The sequence below is a fragment of the Gambusia affinis genome, linkage group LG16, assembly GCF_019740435.1.
Source record: "Gambusia affinis linkage group LG16, SWU_Gaff_1.0, whole genome shotgun sequence".
Lineage (NCBI taxonomy): Eukaryota > Metazoa > Chordata > Actinopteri > Cyprinodontiformes > Poeciliidae > Gambusia > Gambusia affinis.
The window spans coordinates 15,625,524-15,646,897 of NC_057883.1; the positions used below are offsets into that span (position 1 = coordinate 15,625,524).

At 37.0% G+C, this 21,374-nt stretch overlaps 1 protein-coding gene across 1 annotated transcript in view; it reads left to right on the plus strand.

Annotated features, from left to right (window-relative positions):
- The first annotated feature begins 328 nt into the window (after positions 1 to 328).
- Positions 329 to 21,374, plus strand: part of arhgef10 (Rho guanine nucleotide exchange factor (GEF) 10) — a 44,827-nt gene continuing 23,781 nt past the window's right edge. Inside the window, exons 1-12 of the mRNA XM_044143696.1 lie at positions 329 to 518; positions 6,456 to 6,565; positions 10,406 to 10,786; positions 12,443 to 12,784; positions 14,421 to 14,457; positions 14,617 to 14,705; positions 14,969 to 15,025; positions 15,380 to 15,567; positions 16,524 to 16,640; positions 17,537 to 17,625; positions 19,149 to 19,235; positions 19,496 to 19,680. Of these exons, the coding sequence (XP_043999631.1) occupies positions 6,529 to 6,565; positions 10,406 to 10,786; positions 12,443 to 12,784; positions 14,421 to 14,457; positions 14,617 to 14,705; positions 14,969 to 15,025; positions 15,380 to 15,567; positions 16,524 to 16,640; positions 17,537 to 17,625; positions 19,149 to 19,235; positions 19,496 to 19,680 (1,609 nt within the window). The 5' untranslated portion in view covers positions 329 to 518; positions 6,456 to 6,528. The remainder of the gene's footprint in view (positions 519 to 6,455; positions 6,566 to 10,405; positions 10,787 to 12,442; positions 12,785 to 14,420; positions 14,458 to 14,616; positions 14,706 to 14,968; positions 15,026 to 15,379; positions 15,568 to 16,523; positions 16,641 to 17,536; positions 17,626 to 19,148; positions 19,236 to 19,495; positions 19,681 to 21,374) is intronic.

Sequence of the window (21,374 nt, forward strand, 5' to 3'; positions counted from 1 at the left end):
ATGTTGCTGAATTTCACATTTAATGCATAGTATGCATGAAGCACTCAAAACAATAGGACTCTTTCGTTTATCAAAAGTAGGCCTATCGAAGGCCTATCAAAAGCTATCTGATTATCCTTTATGCATATTTAAAATAAAAACAAAATCAAACACAAATGTTATGCAATTCGCTCAGGACTTTTCATCTTTTTCGTCTGAGAATAATGAAGTCAAGTGGGATTTTTTCTGCCCGTTGATTCGTCCTACAGGAAGAGCCTTGGAATGTTGATTGACATCACGTCCAGCCAATCACAGCTCGTCACACATCAATCGTCCACCAATCGACTGTTGACTGGAGGTAAAGAGGTTTCATGGATAGAATAATCTGCTAACATCGGGAAGAGCCGAAAAGAGGGTTGAAAAGTGGATGTGTTGATGCGAGACAAATTGTTTTACAGACAGTAATGTGTTCAGCTTAAAGCTTTTCTGTAATATCGTGGAGCTGTACGGGAATTGGATTATGGGAACGCAATAAAATGGTGAGTTGGAGGCATTTTTCTAACTTTGAGAAAGTTCAAGAACTCTTGTCGTACTTGCTGTTAAGTATCAGTTACATTAGGCTGAAAATGCCATACAAATTGATATTTTGTGTGGAATACTAGCATTTTTTTTCTTATATTAAACAGAATTATGAAATGAAGGTAACGTGGCGTCTTAGTTCACATAGTGATGTTGCCATCTCTGTCAGCCACCCATATAGCATGCATTATAATTTTAACTCTCTTTACCATACACATTCTTTAATTAGTTGGTCCTAAACTTAGGAATGTATGTTTTTCTCAGAACATCAGTTGCATTTGGTATTTATTTAACATAGAACAGATGGAGGTTTACTGCCGCTTTGATTTGCTACAAATCACTTGTCACTTGTTTGTCAGTGTTAATAATGTTATGCACTATCTCAAAGTGTTCAGTAAGTAGCTTGTCCTGTTTTAAACTACAGGATGAGGGCAGTTTTTATTCCTATTAATATAGTAGTGAATATATATTAAAAAAAAGCATATAGACCTTAAACTAGCTTAAAGCACGCAGTTTTCCTGAGATGCAGCCCAGCTACAAATTCAAGTAGTCATGCATGGCATTCCTCAGTCAGGGAGCACTGCACAGATTTGGTCAATTGGAAGTTCACTCTAAACAAGGTGTAAAACCGAGGCTTAAGTCAACTTTTTTCCCTTAGTCACAACTTTTCAGCCTTTGCAAGCTGTCAGAAGATGGTTTAAATATAAATATCTCTGGTTTTGATGTGTAATGGTTGGTGTCTTGCATGTAAAGCTTATTCTGCCAGGACAATGCTGACTTGGTAGTTGGTGGGGGTCACACTCCCATGCTAGTACACAAAACTCCATGTGGGTGATTTGTTTAACAAATAGGCAGGGCGACCTGGCTGCAATGCTTTCTTTAATGACACCTGAAGAAAGCTGCTGGGAGTGCAGTCTGAAAAAGTGCTTCAAATACCTGAAAAATTACATTCTTTGTATTTATATATATATATATATATATATATATATATATATATATATATATATATATATATATATATATATATATATATATATATATATATTTTTTTTTTTATTAATTTCATGTAATACTTCAAATTTCTGTAAAATTGAATTTTGGCTCTTCATTAACTGTAAGCCATAATCGTCAAACATGGTATAAGTAAAAGCTGCTGGATGTGTGTCCTTAGCTGTTAACTATAGTTTATAAAGATAGATGCTTTTTCTTGGAAAAATAACAGTTTTGGGAAATGTTCAAATTCTTCACTGTTATGAGGCAACAACTCTACTTGGCAGTAACAACTCACTCAAATGCTTTTTGTTTTCCATGGCAAAAGCTGGAGGATGCCAGGGTTTTCATCAGTTTGGAGGCATGCCATTCATTTTTAGAAAGTCCATCATGTAGTAACTGTCCAACTCATCATCCAGTCAGTGATCCACTCAGATAAAACGGGGATTAGAAAAATATTTAGTCAGCAGCTGGGAAAGAGAACCCCTGGCTCCTCTGCAGGTGCATGTGAGAAATCACACAATACATGTTTGTTTAAGAGCTGGGAACATGCTTATATTTAGAACAGAATGAACCCAAGAACATGGCTGTTAAGTATAGTAGACACTGTAAATCATTGCCTGCCAAACCCTTTTTTTTTAGCTCTTTATATTTTCACCAATCCAGTCTTGGCTTTCTCCATTCTTCCAGAATTAGGATTTGGACTTCAGGTATGGTAATGTGTGGAATTCCTGTTTTCCCATTAAATGCGTTCACCTCCAGCCAGGCAACTAAAGCTCTTCTGCTCCACACACTCACTAGTGTTCTTTTGGTGACATGTTGGGCTCTAAATGCTTTCGTGTGGCTTGCTGGGTGGGTGGAGACCAGTTAGAAATGACAGCCAAGACTGTACAGTGTATGCTGGTTTTACAGCACAGCCCTTCTCTTCAGTTCCTCTTTTATTAAAGCAAGCTGAAACTAACTTAACAAAGACATTCATCTCACTGACTTTAAAGCAGGAATGATGTGGCACAACTGTAATAATTTCATACAGTTTATGTGGTTATATGATATTGTAAAGTGATCAGTCTCTGGTAGATTAGTACAGACCTTATTCAGTTCAGAAGCAGAGCTTCTGTGTTTGTTGGGCTGCTGAATGCAGATGAACTCTCGCATGTTTGATCGATCTTGCATTGTAAATCAAATAAGCTTCCCTCTGGGCCTCATTATTTAAAACTATGTCTCCATTATCTACTAGATATTTAGCTACTACCTTATCTATTTTTTCCAACTTCTCTGCAGTCCAAATTCTTCAAAATGTCAGCTATCTTGTGCCTGCTTGTAAAGCTTCCTCCACCCAATCTGAGGTCAGAAAGGGTGGTGCAGGCAGCTGCGTTTTGGAGGCTGGTGTGATTTTTGAGGTTAGCTACAGCTGGGAGGAAGGGAAGGGTCCAGACTCCTTCCTGGATCACTGTTTGAAGAAACTATCTTCTAAGAACTGTCAGAAGGTTTTGAGAAGTGCTTTTTAGCCCATCTTCGACCCCCAAAAATGCCAATCCAGCTCATATGAAATAATAACAGCTCATGCCCATATGCCAACTCTACCTAAATGGTGTCTGAGTCGAAGTGGAGATCAGTACCCATTACTTATCTAGTAATGGGTACTGGTAGCTTCACGCTTAATTTTTCTCAAAGTCTGTAAAGGGACACTACGATTTCATCCATAAACTTTTGAAAAAGTTGTCTTCGGATATTTCTTGGCTCAGTTTATATGGTTCAGCATATGCATGTTGTTCAGTGGTAGTTGGTTTTCAACCGACCTTACCTTGGCCATGTCTCTGACCTCTGAACATTTTGCACTTCTAGGTAGTCCATATTGCATTTCTGCAATATGATGGAACCGGAAGATAATTGGTTCCTGGTAGCTTCATTCTTCTCAAATTCTTGGCAGCTAATTTTTTTTTCTCAACAAGTGTCTTACAACCCTGTTGAATTTACAACAAAACATTTAGTTTTATGTTCACAACCCGACATTTAGCTATTTCAAGAGACCTTTGACTTTTCAAAGTCGGTTAAATATCTGTTTTGCCTGAAGAAAATAAGCTGTCAAAAATATGCACACCTTGATAGGGTGTTGACCTGCTAAAAGCCATAAGCTCTGTCATTACAGACACACACATCATCTGCTATGCTTAAATCCATTAAGTATTCAAGTTTATCCAGCTGGGAGTTTATAAAAATGCTGATCTGGTCAAAATACTCGCGTATCTAGTAATTGTACACACATTGTTCATTACTGTGCTGTTTAAAGTCTTCGTTAGCCTGGGTTTTTCTTTATTGGCCATGGCATGATTACTGTAATCCTGGCAGGAAGGTAAACTGCCAAATAAAACGTTTACCTAAAGACAGCAGACACAGAAGACAACAAGCATCACCGTGTCCTCCGGGCTTTTGTTGATGACTCTTAGCTCATAGGAGGAATTCCACTTTTCAGTAAGTGGACTCTTGAAAACTCCAAGAGTCAGAGCAGAAACAAAATCTCTTACTAAGTCAAGAGTGTTGGATGTTGAAGTGTATCTCACATCAACATAACCAGACTAATCTCTGCTCAGTGGCTTATCAAATCTTTGTTCTAAAAATCCAGAAATCTTAAGAAACTTCTAGTGCACCCCCCATTTGTCTGTGGGTGAAAGGAGGCTTTAGTCCCTACTGTAAAATGTTTTCTCAATTTAATAAATTTATCAAAGCTGAAAACTTCTACGTTAAAAGATTGGTTTTAAAAGAGGAAATTCAGATATCAAGCATTCCAACTTCGAATGCTTGATATCTCTTGCTGATGAAGTGGCTTGGGGATCTGGTTAATATGTCTCCCTGGTAAGGTGTTCCAGGCATGTCCCACCATAAGGAGACCCAATGGAAAACTCATGACATGCTGGAGGGACTATGTTTCTGGCCTGGTATGGGAATACCTTGGGATTCCCCAGGAGGAGCTCAGTTGGTTGGGGAAAGGGATGTCTGGGCCTCTGCTTAGGCTGCTGTAGCCCTTAGTGGTACATCATCAGTTCCTTCATATTTTCTATGCAACTAACTTGATATCAAACTTTTATTTCCTGTACCACTGACGGGAGCCAGAACACTACCTATGGTATTTGAGCCACAGAATGAATAATTTTTAAGTTTTGTTGCTGCAAACATTGTTGTAATATTTTTTCTTTGAAGTTATCTCAGAAAGTATTGATGTGTAAATTTTTAGCTTCTACTGCATTAATAACATTGGCACACAAAAAGTAGTTTCTCTTCAACATTAGGGATTATGTTTAAAAATTTTGTTTACCTGCTGTTTGTTCTTTAACATAGTGGAGATATTAGGACTCGGGTGAACAAATTGTGTGCATTTCACCAGCTGGGAAGATGACTGTTTTCCTCTCTGCATAACACAGCTCAGCTGCAGAGCTTGTAATGACATGCTCAGCTGAGGCTGTCATCAACCATGGTGAGGACTTTAGCTTTCTGTTCTTACGCTCACTTTCAGCGTGTTACAATGCCTTTCTTATAAACACTCTGCTGGAGAGGGGAGTGATGAAGAAATAATCTTCACTTTGGTTTGTAACCTGTTCTTATTTAGCTGTTACACGTGTCTTGTACAGTTTGCTCTGCTACTGCCGCTACAGTAGCTAGGAATGCTTTCTTTGAGCTGATCCTTCCCACAGGATGAACCGAGTGGTAGTTTGTTGCTCAGGTCACAACATGACACATGCTTTGAAAGATGTAATTTACCAATAGGGCTTGGGGTTTTCTTTGTGAATAAAAAAAGACATAATTGAGAGGAGGACCCAAAAAAGGTAAACATAGGAAGAAAATTGAGCACAATCCCAAAACATTTACATAGAAAGTTTTTTTAATGCATTTTTCCTTTGTATATCCTCCCTTACTTCCTCCCTTTCTTCCTTCACTTGCTGTCCTAAATCCCAGTGGATCTGAGGGGAAAGGTGATTCACCTTCTAAAGCTCCCAGCTGTTAGTTTTGATTCCAAACCGCTGTCATGTAGCTACCTGTTTCATACTCGCATATCACCTTTCCTGTGCTCTGTAATGGATGGATACCTCCCCAGACTGCACATCATTGTTGCTCCTCCTGCTTGTCCTTGTGGACCCCTCTCTGTATTGCACAGGCCAAAATCACCTCAGGCGATGCACATTCGATCTACCTCTTCTAGCATTAGCATCATCTGTTAGTTGCACTGTTTTCAGCAGACACTGGCTCTGTGTTCATATCCTCAGCTCTGGCAATGAGCCACGCAGAGGACAAAAAGGCTGAAGATTTCCCATTATTCATAGACAAAACAATCTTTGAGTCTCAGAATGAGTTGTCGTTCTTGTCCCACATACTCTTAAGTAGATTTATCTTAGAAATAGACTGACTTTGAACCTGTGTTGTGTCTTGTTTTACAGGAATTTTGTGGGGGTTCAACATGGGCTATTGAAACTACAGCCATGGCTGCTTTATGCTACAATATAATTTCATGATTTTGTCATGTCTTTGTGGGTATATTAGACAGGTGGACAAATATACCCATAAATAGCATAGCCTTTTTCTGTTTCATCAGAAAGACATTAACAGAAACTATCCTTGAGATCTGCTTTTCTTCTTGCACTAGAGTACTGTTGGCATTTACATGGGTTTAAAGTTGTGATTCAGATGAACTTATTGTCTGACTTATTTTTCTTTTTTTGTAAAGATTTTATAGTCAAGTTTGTTTTTAAGTTGTCCTGGGGAGTTATGTTGCACAGTTCTGGTTCTTATTTGTTTTTGTTTTTTTTTTATTATCTAACCAATCATCAACTAATTAATGAGTTTTTTCTGTGACAAATTAATTTCTCCTCAGCCACATAGCTTTGCCTTCTGTAACATTTGATCTTTTTGTTTAGGAATGTCTGCTGGCATAGTTAAAGACCAGCTTTCTGGTGTTTGTGGAACTTGTCCAGGAGAAGAGAATCAACCATGGACGTGGATGAGTTTCCTCCCCCACCTCCTGAAAGTAAAGTCAACAAACCCCACACACACACGTACAACATCTACATTGGGCAGGTTGTGCAGCATGACTGGGGAATGGCGGCAGCAAAGGCCGGTTAGCTCAGTTAGTTGTAGCGTGGTGCTAATAACACCAAGGTCGCTGTGTGGGCCAAATGTTTTGAATACCATCTTGACAGGCAGATTAGTTTACATTTGCACGTTAGCTAAAAATGCTCTTACTTAGTGTGAGTAATTATCCTCCTTCTTTACCCTGTGCAGTTAAAAAAACATACATATGCTGTCACATGTTTCCAGTTGGTGCTCTAAGTCTGAGACGGTCAGTCATTGAATGAATTATTCTCAGTACATATCAAAATAAAAGTATGTCATATTCTGTAGTTTTAGTTACTGGATATTAGTTGATATGTATATTTATTTGTTAAACTGAACTGTGGAAAAAGCTGAACAAAAGCATTTATATCAGAGTAAAAATTAGCTGATACCTTATAACAGGAGAAATATCATTAAAACAATCTGTTTCATTTACATCTTACATCTTTAGGTAATAAAATGCAATATTCGATCAATGATTTCCTGAAACCTAAACTGGTCTGAGGAAACCAGTTAATGAAAAACTGTAAAGGATATCAAAAAGCTGAATCAACAACATTATAACTCAGCAGCGTGGATGCCTGCATTCACTCAAAAAGAGCAATCTCAGCCAAACGTCTTTGGAAAATGCCAAAGATGTTTTTAAAATGTATGTTTTATTTATATATATATATATATATATATATATATATATATATATATATATATATATATATATATATATATACATACATATATACTCTTTAATCTTTTTACGGTTTTATTAATTTTTTGTAAACAAAGTTGCAGCTGGACATACATTGCTGATTAATTTGGACTCAAAATTTGAAATTGACTGATATTTAGTATGTAGTTAACACTTGTTCCAGTACAAATGAATTGAATCAAGTCTAATTAAGAGATGATCTCCAGTTGAAATGAATGATACTAGGAAGTAGCAACAATTATTTATTTTTCAGGCTAAATCAATGTAGTTGTCTTATTTTTAATTAATTGTGTTTGAACTGAGACAACATTGAACAAATCCAAACATTTATTTTACATTTATTGTTGAATTCTGATTAAAATTCTAAACCTTGACACCATTGCATATGAAATACTGTGTTTCTTTAAGAGACATTACAGTGTTAGTCCTGTACAATTATAGGCTAGCAGCCTGACATTGACAGTTATTTTTTGGAGGGTTGGTGAAGCTGGACAGTATGAGTAAACAACAGATTCCTCTCTATCGCTGTGAAGTGTGTGGGCAGAAGTACGAAAGGAATAAGGAGGCTAAAATGTGCTGAATACCAGACAATGTGTCTCAGTCAGTACAAGGCTGAATACTGCTGCAGAAGCACACAAGCACAGATGCATACACACTCTCCCTCTTTCCCCCTGTCTCTTTCTCTCTCTTCCACACACACATTCTCTGGGGATGGACACAGAAAAATGCTTCGTCTCCAGCTGGCCAGTCACTTGCTTTGTTGCCAGGGGGATGCAGGAACGGGTCGTAACCCGGTGACTCATTTCAACAGATCATTATATAGCACAGTGGAGATAAGTACTGAGAACAGAATTCATGCTGTTGGTATGAATTGACAATGGAAACCTCTTCAAGGCATTTACATGCACAGTTCAGTTATTTCTGTTTAGCAAAGAGGAAAAAAATAAAAATAATTGAAAAACCCAAAATAGTCCCAAGTCATAATGCATGTTTGTGCTGTTTCTTATATATACATAATACTACAAGATCAACATCCAACATAACCTATAATTAAGCTGCATGCCATTCCATCAATACATACAGTCACCCATCAATCATCTCTTTCACAAACAAGGGGCTTTTCTACCTCCAACACCCAAAGCCTAAAGAATTTTGTGCTTTTTCATGATGGAAAATATAGACTGTTCAAATTACAACATGCCAAGCAGTGAATCTTTAATTTAGCTTAAAATCATTAATTGGTCATGTCTTCCTTAGTATCTTAGTACCTTTTTTTTTTTCTTAGTTCTTCTCGAGGTCTGAATGTCCATAAGGAAATTAGGCACACTGTTGTTGGAAGTGGTAGCATCCCCATTATCCTGTTGTTCCAGCCTAGTGGAGAGTTTTTTGTGCTTTATCACTGCAATCCACACAGCTCATTATTCACACATTTGGAAAGCAACTGATAACATCTCAGTTTCCAGGTTTCCACCATGCCCCTTTTCTCTTTATTGCACTGTAGTAGGTAGATATGGGGTCACAATGCTGACCTGAAACATTAGTCACAGTATTTTCTCACTTACACATGGAGAGGTGGAACAGCTACCTGTCAGAGCCTGAGGGAGTTGTGTTTGTGATTTAGAGCTTTGGGGGTTGCTTTCAGAAACTTCAAAGTTATGGTGTTTTTTTTTTTTTTTTGTTTGTTTTTTGGTGCTTGAGGTTTATTTAATATAACTGCACTTGCAGATGCAAGACTCAACAGGGGGATCTATGAAAGTGAAAATGGTAATTAATTTTTTATAGAGAGCAACCTTCGCCTTTAAATATTTACAATCTCCATAGATTAGCTACCTACATAGGAAGTAACATAGCATAGTTAAAATGCCAAAACCCATGATTAAGTCAGTCTAACGCTCTCCCAACTGAGGTATTTAAGTACACCCGTTCAGGTGACACTACACTGAACATGACACCACATGAACTGGGAATGCTCTGTTTACTTTGGGGACACAGTCAGGATATTGGGTATGGGGTTTTGATAAAACTGTAGCCTGAAGCTTAATACAGTCAAGCTGTTCGAATGATGAATATGCTCCCAGGAATCTGTGGTATCTGTCAGCAGCAAAGTGGAAGTCAAAATTATCTGAAGTAACCAAGACAAAGAAAGGGGTTTCTTTAGATGAAATGGTATTTATAAGACGATTAAACATTCTGAATCCAAACTCCATTCATCTTTGCTTCCTGATACTTTTTTTTTTTATCACAACACTGATTTTATGTTGATTTTATGAAAGGTGAACAGATGAGTTTGGTTTAAAGACAAGCTTGTGCTTTCCTCATCCGTTTACATCCTGTGTAATGCTTTACTAACATCACATGTGTTTATTATTGCATAAGAGATAATGTGCAAACTCAGACTGCACAGCTCACTAAGGGGAGTAACAACTTTCTTTCACTTATGGCCCAAATGTGGAGTGAAAACTAGAATAATATTTATTGTTTTCTTCCCGTCTCCTGCCAAGCTAGTACTTTTTGAAGGCTGCAGTAACTGAATTTTGTTGTTTTAGCATTCACTCGATATAATACGAAAAAGTAGCTGACACTTTTCAAACTCAAAGGAAAACATTTTCAGTTTCCGATGAAATCCAGATAAGTTCAGCCTGTTCATGTTGCATTAAGCGGCCGTTTATACAGCTGATGGTTACAGCTGTGTTAATGGAATACTTTTGTATTAGCAATAGATTACGATTCCAGGGCTTTTGGATTTGTACTAATTGAAAATACCTGGTTAAAATATTCACTTTTTATAACCTTCCAACAGAAATTCACTATAAAAATCCTGAACTGTCTCTTTAATCAAAGGTCTGCCTTGGACACAAGGCCAGACAACCTAAAAATGAAGGGTCCTATATATGTTTTTACTTTCTCATGGTGGTGTCATATCGGTATTTAATTTTTTGGATAAGTTTCAGACATGCAGAAATGAATTGAAATAGACGATTGAGGAAATAGGCAGAACATTCCTTTATTTTCTCTCTCCATCTAAATCTGTTGCTCTCCTTTACACAGTGCTAGCAGACAATGTCCCATTTGATGATGAAGATGAAGGAGAACCTTTCGACTTTGACAGTGGTGATGACATCCCTGAGGCGCCTCCAGCGCCTCCCTGCCTCCCCAGTGAGGATTCCAGCCAGGCAAACTCTGTGACCGGTCATCCTGAGGGCTCTTACAGCATCCTGGGCCCTCCAGCACAGTTCTCCAACTCGGCACCAACATCAGAGTACGCTGTAGTTGCCACAAGCAAACCCTCCTCTGCAGGCTGTGAAACAACAGAAACTGAAGAGACATCTGTTGCTGAGGGAACTAATGACAGGGAAGAGGATTTACCACCACTACCGTCTCCACCTCCTCCTGTTGGTTATGGCATACAGGCAGATCCCAGAAGCACAGGTTTGTAACCGAGTGTTTACATTTCACTTTTCTTTATAGTGGGGCTATCTACTTTGAGTTTAACCTTCTGTCTTTTGAATGTCTGGCTTGCCATATTTGTACTCTGAAAACCGTTAGTTGTCAATGGCATTTTAAGTACAGTTTTGTTTAGTTTTTTTCCCTTTTTGGCAGTGGTCTTAAATTCCCCAAATTCTTTTGGTATTCTCTGTTTATAGTCTCCAGCCGTACAGCTCTGGCTAAAGTTAAGACTTAAAGAAAGGCTGTCCATTTCTATCATCGTATATCACTAAAAATTATTACATCCTGTTTTCATTCTGATGCATTCGGGAGCAGAAAATAATCTTTTAAGCAAATGTTAGAAACACGTTTACATTTCTATGTAAACATGGTTTTTTAATTAATTGATGAATTAATTTTATAGTCAATGTTATGTTTTTTATTTTCTGTAAGCAGAAAATCATCATAGCTGGAACAGCTTGAAAAAAAAACAGTTTGTGTGTAATCTATATAATGTTTCACTGAGTAGCTTGACTTACACTTTTAGAAATATTCTAATTTATTGGATAAATCTAATTATTGTATAGTTGAATCTTCATTGCAACTTATGATGGATAAATTACATTTCTAATGTTTCCTTTCCACCAGACTAATGCTAAGCTTCAGGATCAAAAATCAGGCAGAACATGGATTGCCACTGCAGTCTTGGAAATAATCACAGAGTGCTGCCAGTAGTGTGATGGAGCATGGAAGCTTTTGAGCATCTTCAAGATGCTCAAAAGTTCTGTCCTGAGATGCTGTTGCTTCATTATCATGTTATCAACATATGTGGGTCTTGGGTGCAATATGGAGGAGCTTGATAGCAGCTATGATGGCACCTCCAGGTCATCAGAGCATCTGAAGGGGTAGCCATACTGACCTCAAGCTAAGGCTCTGTCTTCATCATGCCCACGTTAGGCTGGAAGTGCTGCAAGAAATTTATTGTGTCTGTCTTGTCACTGTGACTGTTAAGAAAAAGATTATCTCACCTAACTGAACAAACCACTCCTCTGACTTCCAGCTGGAGAGCTACAGGCGCACGCATGCCTGCATATCATGCATATGACTGCTGAAAGATCAAGGGAAGCTATGAGTTCTTCAGGCTGTAGTTAAAATGCAGAATGTATTTGTCATGTTCTCAATCAAAAGCCCTTGGACTGTATGAGGAAGGAAGTGAAAAAAAAATAGTAGAACAAGGAAGAATAAGCACAAGCAGCCATTTATAAAGGGTTTATAATTTAATCTTATAGGCACGCCATCTTAATCTGCTGATAACCTCATGAAAGTAGTGCCGTCTTTTTTGTCCCCCCCACAGAACAAGGCTTAAGCTGATTGTTTAGGTGAACAAACATTTTGCCTTTGAAATCTAGCAGACTGTGTGGAGAAATTGTAGCTGTGACATGGTCCCACGGAGTCATCATCATAAGAAAATAGCAATGGAAAACCTCTGTTGAAAACCAAGGGCAAAATATTGTGTTCAGAAACATATTACAAATCAGTTTAAACGTATTGAAACTTAGTAACCTTATATTTTGATGTCTTCCTGTGTCTTTGTCTGATTTGGCGTCACGGTGCTGCTTTGATTGAATGGTAAAATCTGTATCACTTGTCTCTCTGCAGACACTGACGTGGAGAGTGCATCTCTGAATGACCCACACCCTCCACAGGGTTTGCCCGGGACTTCTTCTCAGAGTAAAGTCAACCCTTACTCTGTGATTGATATCACTCCCATTCAGCTGCAGCAAGAGCAGCAACACAGACCCTCCTCTTCCACTTCCTCACCAAGGGAGTCGAAAGTACGAGAGGAAGAGGGCCAGGATATCCACACCAGCTCGTCCAGCATTACTTCAGGATACTCTGTGCCTGTGCCATGTGGCTATGCGACACCCTCTGGTGTACCGCTCATCATACCTGCCTACACCACACCCGTCATCATCCGACATCTCTCCGTGGATGAAGATGGTAAAGTGGAGATTGTAACTAGGGAATGTTTCAAACTGTTTCACTCGATAAGTAAAGAAAAGATAAGAAAATGTTAAGCTATTCTGGAGATATCCACAAAAGCAGACCATTCAGCTTTTTGAATCCTGACACTTACAGTGTATGGGATTCAGCACACAACGCTGTCTTAGTTGCTTCAAGCTACTGACTTTTTTTCCATTCTTGTTTTTCCTAAAGCTTTGCCACAAGGAAGTGAGAGGCTAAATTTAGACCTCCCCACAGATCTGTGCTGGCTGTGAGGATTTTCCGGTTTCCCTAAAATCTTGCCGTCCAAGCTTACTCAGAAGCCTAAAGCACCATTATTATCTTCTCAACCTCAGAGTGGGTTGAAATACTCAGTTTTATTCTAGTAAATAACCTCAATGTTTCTGATTCTAAAATTGTTTAACAAGTATGCTTTTTTTTCTGCCCACAACAAACATGTTGTAGCCAGAAAAACAAACATTAAAATATAATGAATAAATTAAGATTATGCTTAAGTGAAATTAAAAATCAGTTTTACAACATTAACGTCAAAATTATGGTATGTGGGGAGCAGTTGGTGACACCTGGTGGCAGATAATGTGTTTTAAACCTGTTCTGATTAGATAATGCAAACCACTGTTTGGTTTGTTTAAATCTTTAGTACTACATGTGGAAGAAGCATTCATACTTTGACTGAATGTGTGATTTCACTGGTTACAGTGCATTGTAATATATTTGCCTTTTTTGGGATGGAGAGCCAGTATCTTTGCTGTAGATAACTACCTATACTTTACATCACTGGATATCTTAATGGGGGGATGGAGCAAATACTGATGTATCGATGGTGGCAAATACTGAGGCCATGTGACTGTGTAAAGTTCAAAATGACATACTTCAATGACAAAGAGACACATTGTGTGGCTAGACTTATTTTTCATATATATAATCATGTGAAAAGATTTGATTTTGTAAAATGCTGTTCAAAATACTATTCATTCAACATTCAATATTGAATGAATATTGATTTTGTGAAAAAAAAGTAATTACGTTTAAACAACATACAACAACTAATAAGGCATTAAACCTCTGTATCCTGGGAAATGTCTTGACCAGACACGAGTATAAAACATGAATAGTTACTTCAGGCTTTTTTATATTTTGAGTCTTTCAATTTATGAATTAACCTCATTTGTAATGCAAAACATAACATGACTGGACTAATTCATTATTTAGAATGTCTTACATATTACAAAAACATGCTAAATTACTTCTATTTTTGTACCCCAAACAGGCAATGTATACTAGAGGATACAAACCTAAAAGTGTTTGATTTGATTTTAGACTTAGTGCATTATTTGTATGCATTTAGATGCATACAAACAATTTTCAAATGTATTTATATGTGCCTATCTATTTAAGGGCTAATTTCCTGCTAATTACCTGATCTAAAGCTTATGAAGAGCAACCAGATAACAAGTTTTTGTTGATTTTTTTGTTTCTTTGTTTTTTTAGATGAATTCTTGTGTTGTTCTTAATTCATACTCTTAGTTTTTCTGTTCAGCAATTTGCAGCTGGTAGTAAAATGTTCTTTAAGTTATTTTGTTGTGCAACACTTTTTCCTTTCATCTTTCAGTGACAGTAGTCGGGACCAGCAACACCTCTGCTGACAGGTGAGCCCCAGAACGCATAACCATCTAATGGGTGTAGATGCCTTTCAGATTTATTTAAGATAATCATTGTGTAGTTGCTTTTGGAAATAAATTTTGCCATTTGATCACTTACCCAAAAAACAAATATTCAAAAGAGTGTATGTGCACATATTTTTTAAGTGTTTTCAGTGAAGAGTATCCGGCTATTGCAGAGGAAAATGCTTTGGCTAAATGGGCATCAGATCCTGCAAACACTGCTTGGATGGAAAGTAAGTAAGATAACTGGTTCGGAAAAATGCTAATTCCATTGTTGTTTACTGTGTTATTGCACAATAGCTGTCTTCGGAAAATCTTTTCTTTTTTCCATTTAACACAACTGAGACTTCCTTCCCTTTTCATTTGAGGAAGCGGTCCCTTCTGTGTGCCTTTCTTTCAGATCTTTCTTACATTTTTACCCAAAGGTGGCCCAAGTACTCCAGCTGTCTTTTTGCACCAGACATTTATTCTTGTAATGTTTTGAAATGTGCTTCAGATCCAGATGAGGTGATCTACGATGATGTCCCCAGAGAAAATTCAGACTCTAACACAGGTTTGAACTTTCTTTTTCAAGTTCAGCATGAAACTTCCTTTCTTTAACTTTGCAGCAGGCAGTACGGCTTCTTTCATTTTCCTAGCTTGCTGTGATTTCTTAAAAACGGGATTTTTCTCTCACTGCTGTCCAATGTGGAACAATAGCATTCACAAGTTTTTACATATCAAAGTAGAATTGGCCCTTTTTATGTTTTAGTTTTTATATGCATCATGTTAAATTTAAAGTTGATTAATGTGACCTGTTTTTTTTTAATCAAAAGCCCAATCAACCATGGTTTGAAATGTGCTATACAGAAAGTGAAGCTACAGAATTTCCTCAAGCATTTTTGTTCTGTCTTTGTCCTCCACACAGATCCAGATGAGATGATCTATGATGATGTGGAGCTCGGCGAGGAGGGCGGCTGCAGCAGCTCCCTCGATAACGGCTGGAGCTCGAGTGAGTTTGAAAGCTACGACGAGGCGAGCGACGGGGAGGGTCGTCCTGAGAATGGCCTGCCCCACGCATTCATGAGAGGAAAGCCACCACAGAGGAAAATGCATGTGAGTATAACAATCACCTTTTAATTTCCACTATTGCTTCCTGCCAGTAACTGAGACATTTATCTGTTTGATAATCGGGTTTTTACATATTTGTTCAGTTCTATCTTTGTCTGTCCTTTGTATGAAGGTTTAGTAGGCACAAAAACCAAAATTTCAATTTTGGTTTTCATTAGATGTGGAAAAGGTTGTCATATGTAATCATTTACATGCAGAAATAGATTCATTAATGGGTTAATGAAATTGATTAATCTCCACTCTGAAAAATGGATGCCTATCTAGTGGGTTCCCTTAATCTTATCTATTCATTTTCACTTACCCAAGAAATTGACTGAAGATTTCTGGAAATGTATGGAGCATAGAGTAGGACCACACTGCTTCACCCATACCTGTTGCTGCATCCTGCTGGTCAACTGGAAAAAACAAATCTGACCATATGGAAAATCTTTCTAGTTGTTGATCTTTCGTGTTTAAAAAAAAAAAGTAATAATTCATTACAAAACTAAAGTTGAGTCTAGGAAGATATTGAATTTTTACTTATTTTTTGTAGGAATCTAGTGTTCTACATTTTGGGTTTAAGATTTTCTGTAACCATTGTTTTATTGGTTAACTGATTTTGTAAAAACCTCATTTAAAAATTCAGGAAAAGAATTAAAAACCTCATAGTTTTAGAACAAGTTGTATTCTAGATTGAAATTTTGGTTTTATTTAATTCTAATCTATAAATACAAACTGAAGTTTAATGAAATCAGGACAAAACAAAAAGTGCACTTCTCACAAAGGACAAAATAAATTATATTACAAATTTACTAATATATTCATTTTACATTTAAACAAATCAATATTTATGGAGAAAACTAAAGCAAATAAAGTAATCAAACACTTAAGCTTCCTGACACCGTGAGCTGCAACCCAACTCTAAAACCATAACCAGTAATCCTTGCTTTGCTTTTGTTTAGCTTTCTCAAGATCTGACACGCTTGAAAGAACACTATGAGAAAAAGATGAAAGAGCTAATGGCAAGTACAGTGGGAACTGTAGAGCTGCAGCAGTTAAAACAGAAACACGAGCAAAAGGTAAACTAGGTTCACCTCATGTGTCTGTGCTAGATTTAAAAAAAACTAGTCCCAACCCCTTTGACTCTCAGTCTGGCTAACCCCACTGACCTGGTACCTTCATCCTGGTTTGGTGTTTAATATTTTTGGTGGTGGTACTGGTGAAGGGATAGCATCCAGTCATTTTACTTCACCGCCTGCTTCATTGATATGTCTTGCGATTTCTTTTTGCACCAGAGGTTATAAAAGTAAAGATAGACTGTTTTCTAACATAGATGTGTTTAATTGAAAGTGAACTGAGACACCAGCAACATCAACTCTTATTTAATGTCTTATTCAGTGAGACTTCCAGCTCATAGATTTTAGATTTATTCAACTCAAAATTTGAGGTACCTTGTATTTTTTTTTTTCAATATGTTGTACTTTTTCAACCCTATCACACAAACTCCTAGTCAAATACACTAGAGCTTGGGATTGTAAAGTGACAAAATGTAAAAAAAATATAAGAGGTATGAATTCTTCAGAAAGGCACAGTAAATCGTAGAATGAAATACTGTAGAACAAGTGTACAGTCAAATACAAATACAAATTCAGATATTTTTTTTCTGAAGTCTCATGCTCTTTTTTGAAGCTAAATCTTGATCTGTATAATCTTCCATTGTAGCTCAGGGCTTTTTAAGTTTTTCATAAAAGAACTAAATAGACAGAGCTCTGTTGGTTCAAAAAAAGCAAGTGAGAGTTAATGTTGAGATGTAAGTTCTAGCATTTTCCTGTCATAAAAGAGAAAATGAAACAGAAAAAAAGCTGAGTGAAAAAACAATCATTCTCAGTTTCTTATTTGATTGCCCAATCAGCATCTTTCTGTCACAATAATACATCCTGTCAATAAAATTAGTTCTTGTTTTAATGCTTTAGAGAGAAAGTTAGCTTGCTTTGAGGATGAGTCTGAGATCTTCATTGAGGTGGACTGCTTCAATGTTGAGCCTGTGCTTCCACCAGCTCCAGGGTCTCAAGGTAAGCTGTTTAACTAGGAGTGGTGCTATAAAAATGATGTCTTATGTTTTTTCTTATTTGTGTTTTGATTGAAAGCCTTTACAATTTTATATTGCTCTGTATTAGATAGTGAGAAGAACTATCTCGATGCTCTCAAGAGGATTTTAGATTATACAGCACTTAATGTGGTATTTTTATCTTTTGAAATTTGTATTACAGATTGTATCCAGCAGTGAACATATTTTATGGCCTGATGATGAAACCCATTCAGAGATTCCCACAGTTTATTTTGCTTCTTCAGGTAATAAGCAGAACAACTGGTTATGCATGCTCTCACCAGCAGAGGGAGTGGAAAACTTTCTAATGAATGCCTTTTTTATTTTTTTTTTGGTTGTTACAGAGATTCTCTGTGGATTAAATTTTTCTTTTTTTCTTTTGAGATTTTTTATCTGTGTCTTTTCACAAAATTAAAGGCATTGTTTTGCTTTCAATTGTAAAAGCTAATGTGAGTACCAGTAAAATAATGACATTATAGGACATTGAAAATATCCACAAAAAGCTGAAAAATTAATAAATGTTTACCAGAGTATTGATTCATAGCTCTTTTCTCATCCTAAATATGCTAAGAAACATATATACCAAGTTCTGCAGATGGCTAACATGGAGATTTGCAAGCTCAATAAAAAAAGAGGAAATACCATAAGATTACATTGAAAGCCATGAATGATATTAAATCTTATTTGTATGGTGCTACATCAAACTTAAATATGATTGTTATCATATTTTTCTCTATCATCTAGAACAAACAGTTTAAATGAAACCTTGTTCAGATTTTGTTTAGCCTTCAAGGTATCTACTTCTTCTCTCTTGCAGTGTGACCCTCATAGATGTCTGATCATATCACAGTCTCTCCTTTTAAATTCCTTTTAAATATCATTTCACATAATTTTACTTCATCTGATTTTTTTTTTCTAGACTTGCCACTGATGATTATAATGACCAATTTTGGGTGTCCTTTCCTTGGTGACAGCATCCACATCAGAGTGGTGTTATCACTGCAACCTGGTAGCATTTAGTATGATGCATTCACTGGCTGAAAAAAGTTTTGATTTTTTTAATTTCCATCAATGCTGATCAACCTGCAGATTTCCATGGTGATTCTTTAATGTTTTGTCTTAGGATCTTATCAGTGCTTTAGATTTTTGCTTTATTTCTTGTATTGTGTTAGACATGTGCATATAATTCAAACAATCCCCTTATTGTCATTATTTGTCTGTCTGTACCAAATTCTCTGACTTCTATGCTAACTCATGTTTACAACATCTCCTGTTGACTTTTTATCTGTGTCTTTTACAAAATTAAATCATAGTTTTTATATATTGTCATCCATAATGAGCACTTTCACAGTGGAGTCATAATAAACATGTGGGAAAACAATGTTCAAATACATTCATTGTGAAATTAAGGACTTTTATCTCTCATCATCATCATTTAGCTTGAGTGGGTAGCCGCTACCTGATTCTCATGCATGGTGAGAAACAATGGCTGGAGAATCATCAAAACAAAAGAACGACGTCTCTTTCTGCTAAATGATGTCCTGATGTGTGCCACACCCAATATCCGGTAAGGGAGATCTTAACCCTTTTAATACAAATGTGATTTAATACTGTTTGTAACCTTTCAATAGTGGAGCATGTGTTCTCCCTGTTGTATATGTTTAACTATGAGTTTCATTTTAAAATTTTCAGCTTAATTTTCTCTCCACATTTTCTTGCATGTTGATGTCACTTTCTCACAGTACTGGAGGGGAATTTTCCTTCCTTCCTGTACATGGCCCCCCACCCGCACTTATGACATTTGCCTTTCCTTTTTACTCTCAACAGATGCCAGGATGGCAGTGGGAGTGGCAGTGGAAATGCTCCACTTGACCAGAAGTTTCTCCTGAAGTGGAGTGTACCTTTAAACTTTGTAGAAGTGCTGGAGTTTGGATCCAGTGAGGAAATGGTCGATAATAGCCGATACCCTGCTCCTCACTCTGGGGAGAAGGTGGTGATCAACGCTAAGCCAAGTATGAAACGCAATGTTCCTTTTAACTTGTTTTGACAATTCGTCTTCCAATCACCTTCCTTCTATTTTCTGATAATACCTGGTTTAATTTATTAAGATATGCAAAGATTTTTTTCCTTTATTTTAGAATTTTTAAACCTCTTCTGTGGTTTGAAACATTTTAATAAGATCCTCCAGAAAGTGCAAGAGTGACTGTAGTTTTCTTTGGTTGTGTGTAGCATGGAAACATAACACAGTACTGGAACGTCCAACATCTGTTGCTGCACACTGCTCTTCAGCTTGTCTAAAGAATGGTTCTACTATGTGGCTGTCAAAATTAAGAAACCTGACTGTTTGGAAATATTTCTGATTACAAAAACACAAACAGTGTTTTTGTAATCAGAAATATTTCTAATGAAACAGATTAACTTCTATTGCTTATATAAAGATACCATGGATTCCCACCTATTCACAGTTAATTATTTTTATGTGGACATAGGAGGTGCCTCTTTGTGTGGAATGTATTGGTTCTGCTGCAGACATCCAGAGTTCACGTCCCAAGCTTGAGATCTTTCCTCTATGTCTACCGCCCTCTTCTCTTAGCCCGTTTCCTGTCAGTTGGCTGTGAGTGAAGGCCACTACTGTCACCAATTATTCTATTTTTTTTAACCCTTGCTAAATTCAGACTCCGAGTGTGTGCTTTTTTCTCTCTCTCGCCTCTTTGGCCTTTTGGTCTGCTGTCTACTGAGTCCAGTGATTTCAGGACTGAGTCCTCCGCTATGGCAAACAGCTGCCCAGCCACTTTAAAGACCCAGATCAGGGAAAGAGGCATAAAGAGTGTATTATTTGTGGTTTTCGTGCTGTAGTTGTTATTTTTGATATTCTCTGTGGTATTGCTAAGTTGCTAAATGCTATGATAAATAGTTATGCATGGTCTGTCTAGCAGAGGTCAAAGATGCACACTTTTACTGTGGTACTAGGCTGGAATTGCTACCTTTAAATTATACACTGCCTTTTTCAGTACACCCACGTTCCAACTTTAAAAGAGATTCTCTTGTACAGTTACCTAGCATTCAGTCTTTTCTGCCATATGTGATGTTTATCTTCTATTAAAACTCTCCAATATTGACCATGGGAGTACAAAGTAATCTGTTTTACTAACTATGATTTTCAAATGTATGCCAAGCATTTGTATTCAGCCCCATTCTATTCTAATAACCCTAAATGAAATCTATTCCAACTAATCACCTTCAGAATTCACCTAATTAATAAATCCAGTCATTCTTTGTGGTATTTAATATCAGTATAAAAAGGTTTTCTATTCAAAAACATTAGTGAACAAACACCATCATGAAGATCACAGAACACAACGGACAGGTCAGGGTGAATGTTGGGAAGATTAAAGCAGATTTGGAAATAAAATAATAACCTGAGCTTATAGCATCTCACAGAACCCTGTTTCGTTAATCATCTGACAGTAGAAAGAGCAACTATACAACTGCAAACAAAGTAGGAAAATGTTGTCCAAGTGGCCAGCCAGAGTATTTAATCAGATAATTTCGACAGCTAATAGTTATGCACTCCACAAATATCTCTGTTTTGAAAAATGGCAGCAAGAAAGTCATAAGTATTTGTAACTAGCCACAGAAATTTGTGGGATATTTGGGAACCTTCTAATATATGGATGAAGGTACTGTCCTTCTAAACATTTGTGGC